This window comes from Epinephelus fuscoguttatus, linkage group LG10, assembly GCF_011397635.1.
Source record: "Epinephelus fuscoguttatus linkage group LG10, E.fuscoguttatus.final_Chr_v1".
Lineage (NCBI taxonomy): Eukaryota > Metazoa > Chordata > Actinopteri > Perciformes > Serranidae > Epinephelus > Epinephelus fuscoguttatus.
The window spans coordinates 45,271,665-45,296,324 of record NC_064761.1 but is presented as its reverse complement, the minus strand read 5'-3'; the positions used below and the strand labels follow the sequence as shown (position 1 = coordinate 45,296,324).

General features: G+C 41.7%; 1 protein-coding gene across 1 annotated transcript; it reads right to left on the bottom strand.

Annotated features, from left to right (window-relative positions):
- Window positions 1-8: 8 nt before the first annotated feature.
- dph5 (diphthamide biosynthesis 5) lies at window positions 9-22,325 on the bottom strand. Its single transcript, XM_049587494.1, has 7 exons — window positions 22,030-22,325; window positions 13,385-13,509; window positions 12,251-12,359; window positions 8,582-8,702; window positions 1,868-1,907; window positions 1,452-1,555; window positions 9-575 (listed from the first exon to the last, which is right to left on the bottom strand). The coding sequence occupies exons 1-7, from the start codon at window positions 22,162-22,164 to the stop codon at window positions 343-345; spliced, it is 867 nt and encodes a 288-aa protein (XP_049443451.1). The 5' UTR covers window positions 22,165-22,325; the 3' UTR covers window positions 9-342.
- Between the last annotated feature and the right edge of the window lie 2,335 nt (window positions 22,326-24,660).

The following is a 24,660-nucleotide window of genomic DNA, read 5'->3' as shown; positions in this document are numbered from 1 at the left end:
ACACAATAAAAAGACAATCTCATTTATTTTTAACAGTTCAGAGGAGGATTATGGGTCATTCATGTTTTTATATTATTTTGATGATCAATAAACGTCCTCTGTATGTGTGTGAGAGCTTGTACTGCTGTCTTTGTGAGGACCACAGCTGTAAACCATCATAATGAGGACATTTCTCCATTGTCGGGACATCCTGGCCTCTCTTCTCTCACTCATATCTGTCTTAAGGTTCAGACTTTTTCTCAAAGGTCAGATTAAAATTAGATCAAGTTTTGAGTTAGGGTCCTAGTAATAAACCATGTCAATGACGGTCCCCACAAGAACAGTAAGACGAGCGTGTGTGTGTTAGGAGCAGAAGGTGGAGCTGTCGATCATGTGCAGGTGTTGCAGTGCGTTTGATTCTTCGTTCACTCGCAGCATGTCCACCTCCAGCGGGTGGAGGTGACCGGTGACGACCAGCGAATGGAGGGGACCGCCGAGGTCACACAACACCAGCTGACGTAACGTCGCTGCGCGGATGGTCTGGTCATTGGCGCCAAGTCGGGCCACGCCCACACACACCGTGTCTTCCGTCATACCTGGGGGAACAATATTTGTCAGCTCTGTCATATTTTAGCATGCTATCACACATTAGCAATGACGAACATGTTGGCATACTAATAAATGTTAGAATTCACAAGCATGCTAATTTACATCAGTGAGTGAAATATTGCTTGCTAACAGCTTATAACAGTGAGTTAAATACAGCAGAGTAACCCTGGGTAGCACAGGGTCATATTTTAGTTTACTCACAGTCATTAGCATTAACTAACATGTTAGCATGCTAATAGAAGTTAACGAGCAGATTGACAGAAATTACCGATGATGTAATGTTGGAGTCACTTCAGTGCTGAGCTCTGTTAGCTTTCTGTGCTAACAGGATGATAACGCACCAGCTGATTAGCCAAAATGATTTTTTTTTATTAGCGTATCAACGTAATCGATTTTATTTATGACGTTAATGTTTCCTAAAATTTATTTTCTTGTGTTTTACAAGTTTGTTTTTCCTCAAAATATGTGTTGATAAGTTCAATGTTTGAATATTTTTTGTACATTTTTCTACTTTTTTCTTAATATATTTGACTTTTTTGATGATTCACAATTTTACAATTTTTCACTTTTAGTTTTTGTTGAACTTTAATGATTTTACTCGTACACTTTATGACCTCATCCTATAAAATAGCTTCAAAAAATGAAAATAACTATTGTAAGTTTTTTTCTTAAAATATTATCACTTTTTTATTTACAAATTATTTGGGCCATTTTTTTGCTCAAACCTATGATACCTTAAAGTATAACACGTTTCCTTTTTTTTTTCCCAACAGTTGCTCTTTATCTTTAGCTCAGTTATGGTTCTGTGTGTGTGTGAGTGACTCTTGAGCCAATCAGATGGCAGATGACGAGCTGACACTCACCTAGCTCCTCCCCCTCCTCCCTCTTCCTCTGTATGATCTGGATCAGCTGATCTGCAGCCTGACTGACCGTCATGAAGCGAGGAGGCTCATAGATCTTCTTCCCCCTGGAATCAATCAATCAATCAATCAATCAATCACCTGATGACAATGTTTGGACTTGTTAAAGATAAAGTGAAGCATTAAGGTTAGTGAGCGCCTGTCAGACTGAACTCAGGGCCGAGACACTGTGACATGGGACAAACATGGTTTAAATCAGCAGCTCAGACATCAGCAGTTCCTGCAACATCAACCTGCCGCCGACGCACATGCTCACTAAGGTCCACCTCACACGCTTAGAAAATACCAGCTGGATGACATCATCATGACATCATCAGCCTGAGAAGCTGAAACCACAGAGAGAATGAGCTGGGTCTCACCTCATCATGTTCTCGACGCTCTGCTCTTTGACTTTAATATCTGTCAATAAAGAAACAATAAACACAATAATCACACAATAAACAAACACACACTACATTCAGTTTGTTTCTTTTAGTTTAACTACATTTATTAACATTACATTACACATACATTTATTTATTAATATTGTATGAGGAGCTGGTTTTGACAGGCTGCTGGAGACACCTCAGAGGATGGGTTTCACCTCCATCACTGTTCAGAGTCAAACGACATCATGCTGCATCATGTCACTTGTAATAACAGATGAAGTGAAATAAAATGTAATAAAAAACATTTTGAAAATCAGTGAATCATCTCTGATGTTTCTACTTTTTATTTCTGAACCAAACATTAACTGCACCATGAAACACCCTGTCAAGGCAACTTTCAACTTTGTGAACTGTAACATAGCGACATGCTATACTACGACGTTTTTTCACAATTTCTGACGACATGCTATACTATGACTTTTTCATGATTTTTTATGACATGCTATACTATGACATTTTTTTCATGATTTTTGACGACATACTATACTGTGACATTTTTTCATGATTTTTGACGACATACTACACTATGACGATTTTTCATGATTTTGGATGACACACTATACTATGACGATTTTTTATGATTTTTGACGACATGCTATACTATGACTTTTTCATGATTTTTTATGACATGCTATACTATGACATTTTTTTCATGATTTTTAATGACATACTATACTGTGACATTTTTTCATGATTTTTGACGACATACTATGACGATTTTTCATGATTTTGGATGACATACTATACTATGACAATTTTTTATGATTTTTGACGACATGCTATACTATGACGTTTTTTCATGATTTTTGACAACATACTATAACGTTTTTTGACGACATGCTATACTATGACGATTTTCCATCATTTTTGACGACATGCTATACTATGACGTTTTTCACGGTTTTTGACAACATGCTATACTGTGACGTTTTTTCGTGATTTTTGACGACATACTATGACGTTTTTTGACGACATGCTATACGATGATGATTTTCCATCATTTTTAACGACATGCTATACTATGACGTTCTTTCATGATTTTTGACGACATGCTATACTATGACGTTTTTCACGGTTTTTGACAACATGCTATACTGTGACGTTTTTTCGTGATTTTTGACGACATACTATAACATTTTTTGACGACATGCTATACTATGACGTTCTTTCATGATTTTTGACGACATGCTATGACGATTTTTCATGATTTTGGATGACATACTATACTATGACAATTTTTCATGATTTTTGACGACATACTATACTATGACAATTTTTCATGATTTTTGACGACATGCTATACTGTGACGTTCTTTCATGATTTTTGACGACATACTATGACGTTTTTTGACGACATGCTATACGATGATGATTTTCCATCATTTTTAACGACATGCTATACTATGACGTTCTTTCATGATTTTTGACGACATACTATGACGATTTTTCATGATTTTGGATGACATACTATACTATGACAATTTTTCATGATTTTTGACGACATGCTATACTATGACGTTTTTCACGGTTTTTGACAACATGCTATACTGTGACGTTTTTTCATGATTTTTGACGACATGCTATACTATGACATTCTTTCATGATTTTTGACGACATGCTATACTATGACGTTTTTCACGGTTTTTGACGACATGCCATACTATGACGTTTTTTCATAATTTTTGATGACATGCTATACTATGACGATTTTTCATGATTTTTGACGACATTTTCATGATTTTTGACGACATACTATACTATGATGATTTTTCATGATTTTTGATGACATGCTATACTATGACGTTTTTTCATAATTTTTGATGACATGCTATACTATGACGTTTTTTCATAATTTTTGATGACATGCTATACTATGACGATTTTTCATGATTTTTGATGACATGCCATACTATGACGTTTTTTCATAATTTTTGATGACATGCTATACTATGACGATTTTTCATGATTTTGGATGACATGCTATACTATGACGTTTTTTCATGATTTTTAACGACATGCTGTACTGTTATGTTTTTTCATAATTTTGACGACATGCTATACTATGACGATTTTCCATAATTTGTGACGACATGCTATACTATGACGTTTTTTCATGATTTTTAACGACATACTGTACTGTTACGTTTTTTCATAATTTTGACGACATGCTATACTATGACGTTTTTTCATGATTTTTGACAACATACTATGACGTTTTTTGACGACATGCTATACTATGACGATTTTCCATAATTTGTGACGACATGCTATACTATGACGTTCTTTCATGATTTTTGACGACATGCTATACTATGATGATTTTTCATGATTTTTAATGACATGCTATACTATGACGATTTTTTTATGATTTTTGACGACATACTATACGATGACGATTTTTCATGATTTTTGACGACATAGTATACTATGATTATTTTTCATGATTTTTGGACGACATACTATACTATGACGATTTTTCATGATTTTTGGACGACATGCTATACTATGACTTTTTTTCATGATTTTGGACGACATGCTATACTATGATGATTTTTCATGATTTTTAATGACATGCTATACTATGACGATTTTTTTATGATTTTTGACGACATACTATACTATGACGATTTTTCATGATTTTTGACGACATAGTATACTATGATTATTTTTCATGATTTTTGGACGACATACTATACTATGACGATTTTTCATGATTTTTGGACGACATGCTATACTATGACTTTTTTTCATGATTTTGGACGACATGCTATAAGATAATGACTTTTCATGATTTTGGACGACATACTGTACTATGACTTTTTTCACGGTTTTTAACGACATACTATACTATGATGATTTTTCATGATTTCTGATGACATGCTATACTATGACTTTTTTTCATGATTTTTGGACGACATGCTATACTATGACGTTTTTCATGGTTTTTGATGACATTCTATACTATGATGTTTATCACAACATGCTATACTATGACGTTTTTCATGGTTTTTGATGACATTCTATACTATGACGTTTATCACAACATGCTATACTATGATTTTTTTTCATGAGTTTTGGACGACATGCTATACTATGACATTTTTCACGGTTTTTGATGACATTCTATACTATGATGTTTATCACAACATGCTATACTATGATTTTTTTTCATGAGTTTTGGACGACATGCTATACTATGACGTTTTTTCATGATTTTTGACGACATACTATAAGATGATGACTTCTCATGATTTTTGACGACATGCTATAAGATGATGACTTCTCATGATTTTTGACGACATGCTATACTATGATGTTTTTTCATGATTTTGGACGACATGCTATACTATGACATTTTTTCATGATTTTTGACAACATGCTATAACATGATGACTTCTCATGATTTTTGACGACATGCTATTCTATGACGTTTTTTCATGATTTTTGACGACATACTATACTATGACTTTTTTTGTGATTTTTGATGACATGCTATACTATGACGTTTTTTCATGATTTTGGACGACATGTTATACTATGACGATTTTTCATAATTTTTGGACGACATGCTATACTGTGACGTTTTTTCATGATTTTTGAAGACATGCTATACTATGACGTTTTTTCATGATTTTGGAAGACATGCTATACTATGACGTTTTTTCGTGATTTTGGACGACATGTTATACTATGACATTTTTTCATGCTTTTGGACGACTTGCTATACTATGACGTTTTTTCATGATTTGTGACGACATGCTATACTATGACGTTTTTTCATGATTTTGGAAGACATGCTATACTATGACGTTTTTTCATGATTTTTAACGACATACTGTACTGTTACGTTTTTTCATGATTTTTAACGACATACTGTACTGTTACGTTTTTTCATAATTTTGACGACATGCTATACTATGACGTTTTTTGACGACATGCTATACTATGACGATTTTCCATAATTTGTGACGACATGCTATACTATGACGTTCTTTCATGATTTTTGACGACATGCTATACTATGACGATTTTTTTATGATTTTTGACGACATACTATACTATGACGATTTTTCATGATTTGTGACGACATGCTATACTATGACGATTTTTCATGATTTTTGGACCACATGCTATACTATGACTTTTTTTCATGATTTTGGACGACATGCTATAAGATAATGACTTTTCATGATTTTGGACGACATACTGTACTATGACTTTTTTCACGGTTTTTAACGACATGCTATACTATGATGATTTTTCATGATTTCTGATGACATGCTATACTATGATTTTTTTTCATGAGTTTTGGACGACATGCTATACTATGACGTTTTTTCATGATTTTTGACGACATACTATAAGATGATGACTTCTCATGATTTTTGACGACATGCTATACTATGATGTTTTTTCATGATTTTGGACGACATGCTATACTATGACATTTTTTCATGATTTTTGACGACATGCTATAAGATGATGACTTCTCATGATTTTTGACGACATGCTATTCTATGACGTTTTTTCATGATTTTTGACGACATACTATACTATGACTTTTTTTATGATTTTTGACGACATGCTATACTATGACGTTTTTTCATGATTTTTGACGACATGCTATACTATGACGTTTTTTCATGATTTGTGACGACATACTATACTATGATGTTTTTTCATGATTTTGGAAGACATGCTATACTATGACGTTTTTTCATGATTTTTGACGACATGCTATACTGTGACTTTTTTTTATGATTTTTGACGACATGCTATAAGATGATGACTTCTCATGATTTTTGACGACATGCTATTCTATGACGTTTTTTCATGATTTTTGACGACATACTATACTATGACTTTTTTTGTGATTTTTGACGACATGCTATACTATGACGTTTTTTCATGATTTTGGACGACATGTTATACTATGACGTTCTTTCATGATTTTGGACGACATGCTATACTATGACGATTTTTCATGATTTTTGGACGACATGCTATACTGTGACGTTTTTTCATGATTTTGGAAGACATGCTATACTATGACGTTTTTTCGTGATTTTGGACGACATGTTATACTATGACATTTTTTCATGCTTTTGGACGACATGCTATACTATGACGTTTTTTCATGATTTTGGACGATATGCTATACTATGACTTTTTTTCATGATTTTTGGACGACATGCTATACTATGACGTTTTTTCAGGATTTTGGGCGACATGTAATACTATGACGTTTTTTCATGATTTTTGGACGACATGTTATACTTTGACGATTTTTCATGATTTTGGACGACATGCTGTACTACGACGTTTTTTCATGATTTTGGACGACATGCTATACTATGACGATTTTTCATGATTTTGGACGACATGCTATACTATGACGATTTTTCATGATTTTTGACGACATGCTATACTGACTTTTTTCGTGAATACTAAAGTATTACTTTTTTTTAAATCATATTTTACATTTTGTTCTGATTACATCCTATATTAAGACCTTCTCATTACATACTCTATATGACCTTTTTTAAACTTTTTGTTCTCATCACATATCATACCATACTCCTACATACAATGTTCGTGTGCAACTAAACTGTGAATTTTGTTAACAGGGACACCTCTAATACTAAAGTTTGTGAAATTAGTTCAAACAGTAACAGAGTCAGTTTATTGTGAAATAAAACAGAGGCAGATAAATGTGAGTCTTTCATCTGATTTCAGATACCTGAAATGAAAATTGAGTCAGTTTGTGAAACAGAGGGCAGCTGATGGATGAGTGTCTGTCTGTCTGTCTGTCTGTCTGTCTGTCTGTGTATTCAAGGTCTTTTATTCTTTTATTTCCTCTAATAAATATTAAGAACCAGCTGAGACTCACACACATTCAGCTCATTACACAAACAGTCACCAGCAGGTCATCAGCTCCCTCAAGACCGATAGTGTTGGTGGTGTCCCAGGGGTGTCTGTCTCTGTCTGTCTCTGTCCATCTCTCTGTCTGTCTCTGTCTGTCTCGGTCTGTCTCTGTCCATCTCCCTGTCTGTCTCTGTCCATCTCTCTGTCTGTCTCGGTCTGTCTCTGTCCATCTCTCTGTCTGTCTCGGTCTGTCTCTGTCCATCTCTCTGTCTGTCTCAGTCTGTCTCTGTCTCGGTCTGTCTCTGTCCATCTCTCTGTCTGTCTCAGTCTGTCTCTGTCCATCTCTCTGTCTGTCTCTGTCTGTCTCGGTCTGTCTCTGTCCATCTCTCTGTCCATCTCTCTGTCCATTTCTCTGTCTGTCTCAGTCTGTCTCAGTCTGTCTCTGTCCATCTCTCTGTCCATCTCTCTGTCCATCTCTCTGTCTGTCTCTGTCTGCGTGTTGATTGATGGTGGTCTGCTCTGGATGACCAGACACCTGGTGGCGCTCAAACCTGCTCAACCCTGAACGCATCATCCAGCTGCTGCATTCAAGATCTGATTCTGTGAGCTTCAGAGAACAAATCTCCCAGTCCACCTTAAATTAACCAGTTTGATTTAATCCAACCAGTGCACCTTAAAAAAAGGTTCAATTTAACAGGTGAGCATTCATTTTGGTCACTGAACGCCCTGCGTGCTGTGAAGTAAACCTATCTTGTGTGTGTGTGTGTGTGTGTGTCTCACCCAGCAGACAGAGCGTGTGCAGTCCAGCTTTTCTGTTCTTACAGATTTTGTCATAGAAGCTCTCAGGTCTCCACGTCTCCGTCCAAAACACTAACGACACCGTCTCCCCGAAGTTATACAGCTGACAAACAAACACACACACACACACACACACACACACAAACACACACCAGGTTTCAATAATGAACCTCAGAGACAGACAGTTGGTCTGTATGCACGGACCTGTGTGAACATGACATCACAGTTTTAACCTCTTCAGTCTGACCCCTCAGTCGACTCAATATTACTGTGCTTCAATACTGATCCAGTAGTCCACTGGGGGGACACTATCAGGTCATGAGACACTGTGGGGACACTATCAGGTCATGAGACATTGTGGGGACACTATCAGCTCATCAGACACTGTGGGACAGATTTTTTAAATAGCTTTCAGCGCTGCTAAACTTTAAAACGTGTGCTGTCTGAATGAGACTGTTTTTACATCTGATACCACAGAAGAAGAAGATCATCACCTGTGTTTGTTGTAATGAAGTGAAACATCAGGAGCGTATTTACCCCCCATGATGATTGTTATGGGAGTCATGTGGTGAGGGGGCAGGTCCCACAGACAGCAGGGGCTGATGGGATTGACTCCCAGTGGAGGAAACACACGCTCATTTGCATATCCCGCCCCTCATTAGCATTTTAACAACCTCCCAGTGGAGAAGCTGCCCGCTCCGTTAGCATTCATTCTAATGTGTGTGTGTGTGTGTGTGTGTGTGTGTGTGTGTGTGTGTGTGTGTGGACAGCTGGGTCCTGTTCTCTGATTGGCTGCTCTGACAGGTCAGTTATTGATGACCATGATCAGATTAATGAGCTCCAGCAGCAGATGGGGCCACGGCCTGAGGGCGTTTCTGCCCTGAGTCCTGACTCCCAGGCTGACACAGAGACAACAGACCTTTACCTAAACACATCTGATGAAGCTTTAGTTCAAAGTATTGAACATTAAATCGTCTGTAATGACTACTGAGACACTAAATAACCAGGTGGAGATCTGCAGCAGCGACACGTCATCAGAGGTGATTCACAGATTACTGATCAATCAATCAACTGATTGTTTCAGCTTTAATCTAAAGCTCCTGTTACAAAGAACATGTCGATGATAAAAAGCATGAAAATGCTAAAAGTTTGCTGTTAAATTTGTTTCTTCAGAACTATTGATGCTGCGTTCACGTGGAATCAGGCAGACGGCAAACTGGACTTGATGTTAGTGGACGAGGGCAGGACGGTTCAATGAGGAGAGGAACCCAGCGACAGTAACGACAGACAGAGCTGCTGATTAAAGATGAAATGTTTTATCTTTCTGTCGTCCTCCATGACAGAATTATGATGTTACACAGCTCCGTCACACAAGTAGAAAACACAACCATCTGATCAATTACTGGACTTTAATCAAATAATTAAAACAATAAACATTAAATAATTTATTTTATTTAATATATTTTATTCATGTTTCATTTAACCGTCCTGCTGAGAACTGAAGTCCAACACAGAAACCTGCAGACTGCTAGAGCTGGGTTGAAAAAATCAGTTTAATCAATTTGAATTGATTTTCCTTTAAATGGCACAATATCGATTCATTAATTAAAAAAATCGATCTTTTACTATAACTATTTATTTTCCTCCGTGGACGTGTTGTACAGCTGGTAGCAGACTGCAGCAGCCTGCAGTACTGTCAACCCAGGTAGTCTCGCGAGATCAGCATTTAGCACCTGAGGTCATGGAGAGAGATCTCACGAGACGGCCGGACACTGAATGAAGACAGAGCAGCAAACAATGGTGGGAGCGCGTCCACTGAAGGCATGGGCCTACGGTGCGAGTATTTTCACTCACATTTCCCTTTAAAAATATAACGCTAATAATGTACGCATGTTTATTAAATGTACATCAGTTTCACAGAAAAGATTAAGAAATACCACTAAGCATCAGCACACTGCTAACTGTAGCCTCAGTTTGTGCCTCATACAGATCTGCTGGTAAAGTTAACTTAGCGTTAGCAAGCGTGATAAAAGACGGGGAGAGGCGACGTTGTGCAAATAAACCAAAGATTTATTAATTTTCTGTAGCAGTAAACACATGGGCCGATAACAAATGTGTTAGCTAACTATGCTGAAGCTTTACAAGCTATTCAGGGCTGCCGACGACGTTAACATGACGAACAGCAAGGCTAACGTTACGGCTAACAAGCTAACGTACTGACGCTACTCAGACACTCAGACACACACACACACACACACACACACACCGGACAGCCTCTCAGTCCTTAGCCGCTAACGTTAGCTCATGTACAACACAGGTACCACACAGAAACTTTTACAAAGGGTCATAATGTGCTTCTAGTGACTGTCAAATCACCAGCGAACGTTGTTTACACTGCGGACACGGAGAGCAGCTGCCTGCTGTCATGGGACAAAGATCCTCTGAGAAGAAAGACGGTTCACTCTGCTCTGCTGCCAGGAACAAACTGGGGGGCAAAGATCCTCTCTGAGGAAGAGGGCTCACTTTGCTGCAGGGTTCACCTACGTATGTTGTTTCTCTTCTGATACAGTCAGTGTGTGCATCACAACCACTGTAGTGTGTTGCACAAAAGCTTTATAAGACGGTTACAGGCAGCAAACTTGTGGATGTCCTGTGTTTACATTTTTTGTAGCCACTTCATTTAAACTGTCTGCCTTGTGGTTAGATTTAATTCAAAATATTTATTTTGTATGTGTTGGTCAGGTAATGTTAAATAAAAGTACATGATGACTAATGTGCTGCTTTGGGGTCAATTCTTAATGTAAACAGTATTTTAATAGTAATGCACCAGGTCAGAGGGTTCCTTGTTAAATATACTTCGTTAGTTCTCAGAAAATATCTTAATATCCAAGCAAATTTTGTATCATAATTGAAATATACTTGACTGAATCGATATTAAACTGAATTGAATCGAATCGAATCGTGAATCGGATCGAACCGAGTCCTTGAAAATCGAATCCAATCGATCTGGAAAATCTGAATCGATATCCAGCCCTACAGACTGCTGCGTCTCTCTGTGAGAGATCGTCTTAATGTAGTTAAGGCCGTGATGCACCAAAGCGACTGCTGGCCGCCAGTGAACGCTGGCCCTCGTCAGCTCTTGTTGAATTAGCGCCAGAGCCATCGGAGCCCGTCAGTGACTGTCAGCTGAGCTCAGGTGATGAACAGAGGAGCGTCAGTGAGTAAAGGAGGAGCTAAAGACCAAAACCAACTTGTTCCATCAGGTCAGATTATTTTTCTCTTTAGCAGAAACATTTTCTGATGGTTTGTGTTATTGTTCACTGGCGCACGGTAAATATGCTCTGATTGTGTTGTTCATGTGCTAACTGGCTAACTAGCATCAAGACGCTCTTCCTGTTTCCCTTTTTCAATGATGAATACTGCCGCCTGCTGCTGTGGAGACTTACTTCCTCCTCTGTCTGCTAAAGTCTTTGAGGTGTGTTCAGGTGCAACTTTTTGGCCTTCGTCAACCCAGAGCATTATTTGCCCCTGTACCAGAATGATGCCGTGTGCTTCCCGACCATCTCCAGCGCTGACCAGCGCTGTGGAGACAGCTCTGGCTACATGACAAATAAACGACCCTGTTCGGGGTATAAAGGTGTGTGAAGGTACCTGCAGCCCACAGCAGCCCACAGCGTTCATGATGGAGGCGTTGTGGATGACTTTGTACGGTATCCCAGCATGCACTGCTCTGAGGACCAAGTCACTGTGGGTGGTGGCTCTGCAGGATGACACACAGGTTAAATTATTAACTTACAATAAGAACACAGAACAATAATAAGAGTGACGTGTGACTGTGCACATAAACATCTTATTCCTCTCAATATAGCTGAATATCTGATATCAACGCCGTACAGGATCAATCAGTCTGATAACTTCCTCTTTTCCCTCCGAAAACAGGTCAATAACATCATCAGCACCATTAAACAAATAAACACAAGCTTTATTTCAGTTTTAACTTTTAGTTCACGGTTTCATGTATCAGTCTGTTTTCATCTCTGTTAATCTGGTCCATGTGACGTCACAGCGACGGTTCAGCTCCACAGAGAGAGGAGTGTGATGCTGAGAGAGAAATGAGACGATCTGGTCTGCGGAGGATTTCCTGGTTCCTGTTGGTGTTCCTGTTACCTAGCAACCAGCGGCGCTTGACGAAAAGAGGAGTAAGCTTGTAAGTTAAAGTTTAATCATTTGGAAGATGATTTGCCGCCGGAGACACCGCCGTCTGATTCATTCAAGAAGATGTGTCTGTTGGGCTGAGTCTGAACATAAACATTTAATGACGAAATGATAAACACCGTAGTTTAATGTGCGTCCAGTGAAGAAGACGAGCTGAGAGAAATATTATTTCATATTGGTGTTGTGGACACAGAGTGACTGAATGACAGAGTAACATACAGATGCTGAGGTCACAGACGGGTTAACCCAGAGTGATGAAAGAAAGACCATTTTTAGTCTTCAGCAGAATAAAAAAAGAAGCAGCTTCTCTTTTCATGTAAACTGTAAAACCAACATTCACATGAACAAATGTCAACAGAGTTTGAGGCGGCGAGCTGCAGACGCTCGGCACTCTGTTATTAAATCTGGTGGTTTTGGGGAGAAATGTGGAGAAATGAAGGCCGAGCCGCTCTGAGAGAAGCTCTGTGGTCACATCAAACTCTGCCTGTGCTGACACAGCAGCCCTCAGCACCAAGGGATCAATATGAGCTGCTGCTCACACACTCCTGATACGTGGACAACATGACTCACCCGAATGGGTCGCCCACCACCAGGAACGCCACATCAGTCACATCTGCATCCTTCAGGATCTCATCAGCCCCCTGTTCAACCAAGTCTCTGTCGGCCATGATCAGCTCCTTCCCATAATACTCCTCCTGAGGATGACACACAAATAACAGTTACCGCACTACTAGAGTAGAGTAAGCTAGCTAAAGGAGCTAACACACTGCTAAAGGAGCTAACACACTGATAAAGGAGCTCACACACTGCTGAGGGAGCTAACACACTGCTGAGGGAGCTAACACACTGATAAAGGAGCTAACACACTGCTAAAGGAGCTAACACACTGATAAAGGAGCTCACACACTGCTGAGGGAGCTAACACACTGATAAAGGAGCTAACACACTGATAAAGGAGCTAACACACTGCTGAGGGAGCTAACACACTGATAAAGGAGCTAACACACTGCTAAAGGAGCTAACACACTGATAAAGGAGCTAACACACTGCTGAGGGAGCTAACACACTGATAAAGGAGCTAACACACTGCTAAAGGAGCTAACACACTGCTGAAGGAGCTAACACACTGATAAAGGAGCTCACACACTGCTGAGGGAGCTAACACACTGATAAAGGAGCTAACACACTGATAAAGGAGCTAACACACTGCTGAGGGAGCTAACACACTGATAAAGGAGCTAACACACTGATAAAGGAGCTAACACACTGCTGAGGGAGCTAACACACTGCTGAGGGAGCTAACACACTGATAAAGGAGCTAACACACTACTGAAGGAGCTAACACACTGCTGAGGGAGCTAACACACTGCTAAAGGAGCTAACACACTGATAAAGGAGCTAACACACTGCTGAGGGAGCTAAAACACTGATAAAGGAGCTAACACACTGCTGAAGGAGCTAACACACTGCTGAAGGAACTAACACACTGATAAAGGAGCTAACACACTGCTGAAGGAGCTCACACACTGATAAAGGAGCTAACACACTGCTGAAGGAGCTAACACACTGCTGAGGGAGCTAACACACTGCTGATGGAGCTAACACACTGATAAAGGAGCTCACACACTGCTGAGGGAGCTAACACACTGCTGAGGGAGCTAACACACTGATAAAGGAGCTAACACACTATTGAAGGAGCTAACACACTGCTGAAGGAGCTAACACACTGATAAAGGAGCTAACACACTGCTGAGGGAGCTAACACACTGATAAAGGAGCTAACACACTACTGAAGGAGCTAACACACTGCTGAAGGAGCTAACACACTGATAAAGGAGCTAACACACTGATAAAGGAGCTAACACACTGCCGAAGGAGCTAACACACTGCTGAAGGAGCTAACACACTGCTGAAGGAGTTAACACACTGATAAAGGCGCTAACACACTACTGAAGGAGCTAACACACTGCTGAGGGAGCTAACACACTGATAAAGGAGCTAACACACTGCTGAGGGAGCTAACACACTGCTGAAGGAGCTAACACACTGCTAAAGGAGCTAACACACTGCTGAAGGAGCTAACACACTGCTGAAGGAGCTAACACACTGCTAAAGGAGCTAACACACTGCTGAAGGAGCTAACACACTGCTGAGGGAGCTAACACACTGCTAAAGGAGCTAACACACTGCTAAAGGAGCTAACACACTGCTGAAGGAGCTAACACACTGCTAAAGGAGCTAACACACTGCTAAAGGAGCTAACACACTGCTGAAGGAGCTAACACACTGCTGAGGGAGCTAACACACTGCTGGGGGAGCTAACACACTGATAAAGGAGCTAACACACTGCTGAAGGAGCTAACACACTGATAAAGGAGCTAACACACTGCTAAAGGAGCTAACACACTGCTGAAGGAGCTAACACACTGCTGAGGGAGCTAACACACTGCTAAAGGAGCTAACACACTGCTAAAGGAGCTAACACACTGCTGAAGGAGCTAACACACTGCTAAAGGAGCTAACACACTGCTGAAGGAGCTAACACACTGCTGAGGGAGCTAACACACTGCTGGGGGAGCTAACACACTGCTGAAGGAGCTAACACACTGCTGAGGGAGCTAACACACTGCTGGGGGAGCTAACACACTGCTGAAGGAGCTAACACACTGCTGAGGGAGCTAACACACTGCTGAGGGAGCTAACACACTGCTGGGGGAGCTAAGTTTCAACATCAGTTAGATGTGTGTCATATAATCCATATAGTAATCAGTCATGTCATGTTATTGACAGAATCAGTACTGATAGTAATTTAATGTTTTTTGTCCCAGTCCTGCAGCTCACTGACACTCTGCTGTGTTACAGCTGATTCACTGACGTTTAATACGCTAAAATGACTTTTTTTTGTTTAGTTTCATGTCTCCTTGAACTAATGGAGAATTAACCAGCATTAGAAACCAGTTTATACTGGGACACAAAAGGTTCTTTACTGGTTTTAGTGATTAAACCAGGAGACTCTGGGAACAAGTTATGGAAAATTTGCCAAATCTTCTCTTCCAATGCCAAACAGCTTTTCTTTTTTTTTTTGCTGTTGCTATTGACTCTTGTTTTGAGCTTCTGGTACCCCCAGGTGCTGACAATCAATCAGGTGCTGACAGTCAATCAGGTGCTGACAGTCAATCAGGTGCTGACAATCAATCAGGTGCTGACAGTCAATCAGGTGCTGACAATCAATCAGGTGCTGACAGTCAATCAGGTGCTGACAATCAATCAGGTGCTGACAGTCAATCAGGTGCTGACAGTCAGGTGCTGACAATCAATCAGGTGCTGACAATCAATCAGGTGCTGACAGTCAATCAGGTGCTGACAATCAATCAGGTGCTGACAGTCAATCAGGTGCTGACAATCAATCAGGTGCTGACAGTCAATCAGGTGCTGACAGTCAATCAGGTGCTGACAGTCAGGTGCTGACAATCAATCAGGTGCTGACAGTCAATCAGGTGCTGACAGTCAATCAGGTGCTGACAATCAATCAGGTGCTGACAGTCAATCAGGTGCTGACAGTCAGGTGCTGACAATCAATCAGGTGCTGACAGTCAATCAGGTGCTGACAGTCAATCAGGTGCTGACAATCAATCAGGTGCTGACAGTCAGGTGCTGACAATCAATCAGGTGCTGACAGTCAATCAGGTGCTGACAGTCAATCAGGTGCTGACAATCAATCAGGTGCTGACAATCAATCAGGTGCTGACAGTCAGGTGCTGACAATCAATCAGGTGCTGACAGTCAGGTGCTGACAATCAATCAGGTGCTGACAATCAATCAGGTGCTGACAGTCAATCAGGTGCTGACAGTCAGGTGCTGACGGTCAATCAGGTGCTGACAGTCAGGTGCTGACAATCAATCAGGTGCTGACAGTCAGGTGCTGACAGTCAATCAGGTGCTGACAGTCAGGTGCTGACAATCAATCAGGTGCTGACAATCAATCAGGTGCTGACAATCAATCAGGTGCTGACAATCAATCAGGTGCTGACAGTCAGGTGCTGACAATCAATCAGGTGCTGACGGTCAATCAGGTGCTGACAGTCAATCAGGTGCTGACAATCAATCAGGTGCTGACAATCAATCAGGTGCTGACAGTCAGGTGCTGACAATCAATCAGGTGCTGACAATCAATCAGGTGCTGACAGTCAATCAGGTGCTGACAATCAATCAGGTGCTGACAGTCAATCAGGTGCTGACAGTCAGGTGCTGACAATCAATCAGGTGCTGACAGTCAGGTGCTGACAGTCAATCAGGTGCTGACAGTCAGGTGCTGACAATCAATCAGGTGCTGACAATCAATCAGGTGCTGACAGTCAATCAGGTGCTGACAATCAATCAGGTGCTGACAGTCAATCAGGTGCTGACAGTCAGGTGCTGACAATCAATCAGGTGCTGACAATCAATCAGGTGCTGACAGTCAATCAGGTGCTGACAGTCAATCAGGTGCTGACAATCAATCAGGTGCTGACGGTCAATCAGGTGCTGACAGTCAATCAGGTGCTGACAGTCAATCAGGTGCTGACAATCAATCAGGTGCTGACAATCAATCAGGTGCTGACAGTCAATCAGGTGCTGACAGTCAATCAGGTGCTGACAGTCAATCAGGTGCTGACAATCAATCAGGTGCTGACAGTCAATCAGGTGCTGACAGTCAATCAGGTGCTGACAATCAATCAGGTGCTGACAGTCAATCAGGTGCTGACAATCAATCAGGTGCTGACAATCAATCAGGTGCTGACAGTCAATCAGGTGCTGACAATCAATCAGGTGCTGACAGTCAGGTGCTGACAGTCAATCAGGTGCTGACAATCAATCAGGTGCTGACAGTCAATCAGGTGCTGACAATCAATCAGGTGCTGACAATCAATCAGGTGCTGACAGTCAATCAGGTGCTGACAGTCAGGTGCTGACAATCAATCAGGTGCTGACAGTCAATCAGGTGCTGACAGTCAATCAGGTGCTGACAATCAATCAGGTGCTGACAGTCAATCGGGTGCTGACAGTCAATCGGGTGCTGACAGTCAATCGGGTGCTGACAATCAATCAGGTGCTGACAGTCAATCAGGTGCTGACAATCAATCAGGTGCTGACAGTCAATCAGGTGCTGACAGTCAATCAGGTGCTGACAGTCAATCAGGTGCTGACAATCAATCAGGTGCTGACAATCAATCAGGTGCTGACAGTCAATCAGGTGCTGACAATCAATCAGGTGCTGACAGTCAATCAGGTGCTGACAGTCAATCAGGTGCTGACAATCAATCAGGTGCTGACAATCAATCAGGTGCTGACAATCAATCAGGTGCTGACAGTCAATCAGGTGCTGACAGTCAATCAGGTGCTGACAGTCAATCAGGTGCTGACAATCAATCAGGTGCTGACAATCAATCAGGTGCTGACAGTCAATCAGGTGCTGACAATCAATCAGGTGCTGACAGTCAATCAGGTGCTGACAGTCAATCAGGTGCTGACAGTCAATCAGGTGCTGACAGTCAATCAGGTGCTGACAATCAATCAGGTGCTGACAGTCAATCAGGTGCTGACAATCAATCAGGTGCTGACAGTCAATCAGGTGCTGACAGTCAATCAGGTGCTGACAGTCAATCAGGTGCTGACAATCAATCAGGTGCTGACAATCAATCAGGTGCTGACAGTCAATCAGGTGCTGACAATCAATCAGGTGCTGACAGTCAATCAGGTGCTGACAGTCAATCAGGTGCTGACAGTCAATCAGGTGCTGACAATCAATCAGGTGCTGACAGTCAATCAGGTGCTGACAATCAATCAGGTGCTGACAATCAATCAGGTGCTGACAGTCAATCAGGTGCTGACAGTCAATCAGGTGCTGACAATCAATCAGGTGCTGACAATCAATCAGGTGCTGACAGTCAATCAGGTGCTGACCTGTGAGCATGGGCCCTGCTACAGTCGTCAGTTGGTGTCTGCTCCAAGAATCGGCACGCCGTGTTTGACTGATCTGGATAGGGCCCGTGCGATAGGTCAACTGTATAATGTATATATTTTCATGGGCACAACTCTTGAACTCAGCTCTGCTGCTCATCCCACAAATACAAGATCCTTACAAATGTGGCTCCATTTAAAAGGGAAATAAACAGGCTTTCCAACAGTATAAGATTTATTGCTGAGAAGCTTTGTTACAACAAAGAAATAATCTACCAAACACACATTTCCTCACTTTATTTCCTCATACATATGTACCTTCTCTGTTTTAAATATATTCTGTTTTATTCTGCTAACTTATGCTGCACTTGTTTATGTTTTTAATGTCTGGACTTAAAGGGCCAGTGTGTAATATTTGGCATGGTTTATTGTCAATCTGAATCTGAATCTGAATATTCTACCCATTAATTTGTTTATACAAGTGTATGATTGCTATTAAATAAAATTCGTTTGGTTTTCGTAACCTCATAATTATGCTTTTATAGATATATATATAGCAAGGGCCTTGCTTTAGAGAGGTCGCCATCTTGCGCCGCCATGTATGTACGGCAGACCAAGTGGACAATCCAGCCAGCCAGAGAACGCGTTTCGCGTGTATAAATGAACCAACGAAGACAGCAGAAGGAAGGAAGAAGAAGGAGGAGGAAACAGCAGAGTGTTAGTAGTTCGTCGACTTAGAGTAGTGAAAAGTTTTTTTAGTTATAAAGTTTGTGAATGGACCACACTTACCACGCAACAGGAGAGAATGAACCCGAACCGTCATCTGCGAGGAAAAGAAGACGTAACTTCACTCCTTGTGATGCACTCTCTGCGGCGCTTTTCCTCCTGATGATATATCTCCCCAGCGATGGCAGCAGTAGCACTGAATCCCATTCTGTACATTCAGCCACTCTTCTCGCCCGCTCAGCATCAAACACATGGAGTTCCTCATCTGTATGCTCCGGCTCAAACAGGTATGGCTCTGGGTCTGTGTCCGCTACAAGAAACTCTTCAAAATCGCGTTCAAAGTCGTCCATTGCAGCTACTGTAGTCCGGAGATATTGCTAGGCTAAATAAACAGCTGAGCTCTGTTTACAGGCTACGCTGTCAGTCAGTGTGCGGGCTGGAGATTGGTGGAGCAGAGAGGGGAGGGGGGTCCCCACTCGGTATGGTAAACGAGAATGTGTGTACGAAGTGTGTGTGTTACGCCAGAAGAGTCAGAGTTTGGGACGGAGTGGAGTGTTACCAGAGTTTCCGGAGTGCTCAAATAAACTGGCCTTTTTCCCGAACGCTCCTCTGGTCTCCTGCTCGTGAGGGATTCATTACAATATCGTAACATGGTTCAGATTTCTAAATAAACATTCACCTCGTCGCTAGATAGACCTACTCCTGAAAAAGTCGTGCGCAAGGCTTTTTGTCCCTACGAGGCCACCGTCATTTACCCGACAGGAGGGGTGAGCGAGTGAGCCCTGCAATCTAGAATTTGACCACTGATGTCACTGTTTTCAACCCATTTTACACACTGGCCCTTTAATGAACCTGGGGCCTGTATCATGAAGCGAGATCAACCTTTCCTGGGTTACCCAGACCTATCCTGGGTTGACTAACCCTAACAATGGCAATCAGGATAATTGGTATCATGACGCTGGATATCAACTCGGTAACTCAACCCAGGGTTGCTTTATCAAGAGCCGTGAACGCGCACGCAGCGGACCAATCACAATCATGAGAGAAGCGCAGCGTCACTGAGCGTCCTCACAGAGCGCCGTATGTGAGGGGAAAAAGTATTTCTCATGTGAGGATCAGAGATTAATTCTACTAAAATATGAGGAGGAGAAAAGCAACATTAGAGAAAAGGCCAACACCGTGGCAGCTGCAGGAGGAGGAAACATGCGTGGCAACGCATAACGGGATGAATAATGTTTAGTTTTAGTTTAGATTAGTTTATTTGCACATAATGTTAAAAACAGACAGTATAACATTTACAAGATTAAAAAAAGAAAAGTGCCGGAGAGGTTAGAAGCCACTAAAAGCTTATCAAAGAAATTCCCCTGTCAAAACATCAATGACATCACGTGATAGAGAAGAAAAGAAACGGGTGAGGAAAGAAGAAATAGAGGAGGAGAGAGGGAAAAATCAAGACAACACAAGGCAGCAAATAAAATGATGTGTAGGTTAAATGACTCATCACTGGTTCAAGTAGCTACAGTACCTGTACCTGTACATCTGACACTGATCACACCCTTGAATCCCATGAAATCAATGCTGCGCAGATGAACTGCGTGTATTACAATTATCGTCTAACATCATTGCGTCTGATAAACTGGTCTTCTTTGTCATAACTATATGCTACAATAAAGCTTAAAGCTGACGCCACAGTTAAATCATATCAACACCAAACTGATAGTCTGAATAAAATCATCCTGATATTGAGCTGTGTTAGAAATTAACAGCTGTGCAGAAATATACCTAGTGTCCCTCTTTAAGAAACACAAAGGAAAATCCTCAAACACCATGAAGTGTAGACATGATAGGCTACTTTCCACATTTCCAGCAGCAAAGCTGTCAGTTAGGCCCATTATCTTTAACAGGGATCATTTCCTCCAACAAAACAAAATGTTGGCACTAATTAATGGTGCTATTAAGTGTCCGCTAATGATCAGTTTCTTTCTTATGAAGGGCTGGGATGAAAGTTCCACTTCTTTCCACTCCTTTTTGAACAATCTTTTCATTGTCTGTTGTTGTTGCTTTCTTTTCTTTTTAATGTTCAAAATAAACTTTCAAATCAAAATCAATCAAATGAATTAAACTTCCCGTCATGACTGGGCTGCATTTCTGTCAGCCATCAACAGCTGATTGGCCAGTGGGTGGTGCTTTTTATAGGATCAGATTCAACCCTGAACTTACCCTGCTCCGGAGCAGGATAGCCGTTCAGAGTAAGTTACCATGGTGATCTACCCCGATAAGAACTGAACCGGCTTCGTGAGACCGAAAACCCAGGGTTAACCCTGAAGTTACCTCGCTGAGACATTAATCCTGCTTCGTAATACAGGCCCCAGGTGACAAAAACACAGGGACACACCATCAGACAGACAGACGTCTGACAGTGTCCTCTGTGAGGACAGAAATATATTAAAGTCGACAGACAGCAGGTGTTTTAAATCCAGCTGAGACATTTCTGGACATAACCGCTGGTTGTCCACAGAGCCATGGAGCTGTGTGTGTTGTGGACTCACCAGAGCCTCCTTCCCCACCGTCAGTATGGAGGTGTAGGCCTCCAGGTAAACTCTGGAGCAGCTCTTCACCGCCTGCAGACCCTTCACCGTGATGTCCGAGGCGTCTCCCAGCCCCAGGCCGATCAGATACAGCATCCTGCCGGCTTCACTCTCCGCAGCGACTCGATGTCACTGCTGCTTCACTAACCGTCAACAAACCGTCATTAAAAAGTCTCATCCGTGTGTTAACTCACTGTTTCACTGGTTTCACGTGCAGTCTCTCTGCACTGACCGGAATACGGTATGCCGTAAACTGTTTACGTGTCACGACAGCTTCAGCCGCGTTACGTTCTGTTCCAGACGGATGTTAGGCCAGACTCCACTGATAAATCTTTGTATTTAATAAAGCCTTGAATGTCTGTAGGGCTTTGTGTAAGTAAGATAATCAATATCTGTATATTCTGGTGCATTATACATCTGTTATTAATTCGGCGTACATATAGAATAAATCATTTTATAAAACAATACAATACTGAGTCATAATTTCTCCATACTCTCGTTGCCTTCTATGTTCAGTGTGAAGCTAAGTCCAGGGAGAAGAGTATGGTGGTTTTTCAGAGCCGAACTGAGGAGACTTTCTGCATGTATCACACAGTACAAAGTCAGTACATAAAACCTGATACAGTAGCGATTAAAAAGAAACACACGCTATAAATGTAAATTTACGAATGGGGGCAGACTCACTTCCTAAAATGGGTAATAACTAATCTACAGTTTGATTCAATCAATCAGTTAATTTGTCACCTTAAATTATATACAATACAATTTTAGTGAAATGTAACAATAATAATAAATAATTGAGTTTGTTAGTAATAAATCTGCAACTATGAATTCAGTGTGATAGTTTGTTAAAGTCGCTCTGGGCTGTTCAGTTAAAGGACTTATGAGACAAACGTGATCCAGCTCAGAGACTAGATCAGATTCAGGTGACGGTCTGAAACAGTTTCTGATTTATAAAACAGGCATTTCTTTTTTAATGAATGTTAGTTTGTGACACAAATATTCTGCTTTAATTACTGTGATGAAATCTGATGATGACGTCATCTGAAGCCTCTGCTATTTCCAAACACCTGCAGTTCCTCTAATGTCCACTAGAGGCTGGCTCCAACAGTGAGTCAGTCCCCACAGACCTCCATGTTACGCAGAATTTATACTTCTGCACTGAATCAACGCTGTAGGCTCCATGTTGACGCAGAGTCTACGCCGTAGCCCACGGTGCAGCCTGACGTGCACCTCCTCAAAGATGTAACAACACGTCACAGTGACGCAGACCTCCTGTCTGTCTCTGTAAGCTGAAACCATTTCCCTCAGTGGAAACAAAGCTTTGATTTACTTTAATTGCTACAGGTTCACTTTGCTCACACTGTCGTATTCAGCCCTCTGGATCACATGCTGTTGACCTGGGACACAAAAATCGGACAAAACCACGTCGGCCTGTAATGACTGCGCACCTCTCCATCGTCTCCCTGTCGGTACCGTCTGAGGGCCTGTAGTCAGCTCAGGTGGAGGAACACCTAGGTGAAGCCCCGACCCTGAGTCTCCCCCAGATTTCAGATGTTCAGTTTTTCCTTTTTGTTTTAATAGTTTTTAACATGTTTTTGCTCATAAACAAAATCAGCATCATCACAGTTAATCAGGCTGTAAATCAACAGCGATGGATAGCTCCGCCCTCTTCTCCAAATATGATCAGTTCAGGCTCCAGAGATTCATGAGGGCGACGGCCATGACGCCAGACTGGAGGCTTTAAAATGGGAATCTACAAACTGATGTGTGATGTCACAGCAGCTGTTTACGGTGTTATGACATGTTGACGGTGTGATGGTCACATGTTACACTGCTGCACTGTCCACATACTTCTGGCCACATCTTGTACCTCCACAGGGGTTAACTCAGATGTCAGACTGTTTCAGAGGAGCTGTCTCTCCCTCTCTCTGCTTGTTGCCATGGTGACGGCGGTCGGCAGCGCGGCGTGTGAAAGCAGTTGTGAATGAGTTGGTGGGAAAAACTGCTTCTCTCTCTCTCTTCACAGGGTATTTCTCCCTCGTTCGCCCCTTGTTGTGGTAAACAAGCCTCTTTGGACCACGTGACCCCCCCCCCCCCTCCCCATCCATCCTCAGCCCCCCCTCCCCCATTCCCCTTCTCTCCTTCAACTGGGAACCAGTTAATGACTGGGAGGGTTAGTGGGTTACATAATGGGCTCCTCTCCTTTTTGGGGGGAAGTGGAGGGGGAGGGGGAGGATGGGGGGTGCAGAGGAGGATTGTGGTCTTTTGTTGTTGTGTTTCGGGGCTTGTTCAGCTTCAGTCATCCAGAGAATCAGCAGCGCTGCGTCTCTTCTCTGTTAACTGTTTCTCTTCAGCTGCTGATCTGGATCCGTCTGACGAGTCTGAGGACGGACACGACAACCAGCTCAGAGACAACGCCAACGTCTCAGCGTTAAACCCAAAATCCTTTTACTGTGAAAGTGAGCCTGGCCTGCTCAGTGTATGAGGTGTGAAAGGTGCCACTGACAACACAGCTCTCATCCCAACTCTAAATCTGACGCTGTCTGTTCCCTCCTGTGTCAGTTTTACATGTTCAGGGACGGCATGTCC

Excerpts from the sequence above, each read along its gene's own strand:
- dph5 (XM_049587494.1), bottom strand. The coding sequence starts at position 22,164 with ATGCTGTATCTGATCGGCCTGGGGCTGGGAGACGCCTCGGACATCACG. Across the intron at positions 1,556-1,867 it reads AGCGTCGAGAACATGATGAG|GGGGAAGAAGATCTATGAGC; the intron begins GTGAGACCCAGC and ends GATTGATTCCAG. Across the intron at positions 576-1,451 it reads GGAGGAGGGGGAGGAGCTAG|GTATGACGGAAGACACGGTG; the intron begins GTGAGTGTCAGC and ends TTGTTCCCCCAG.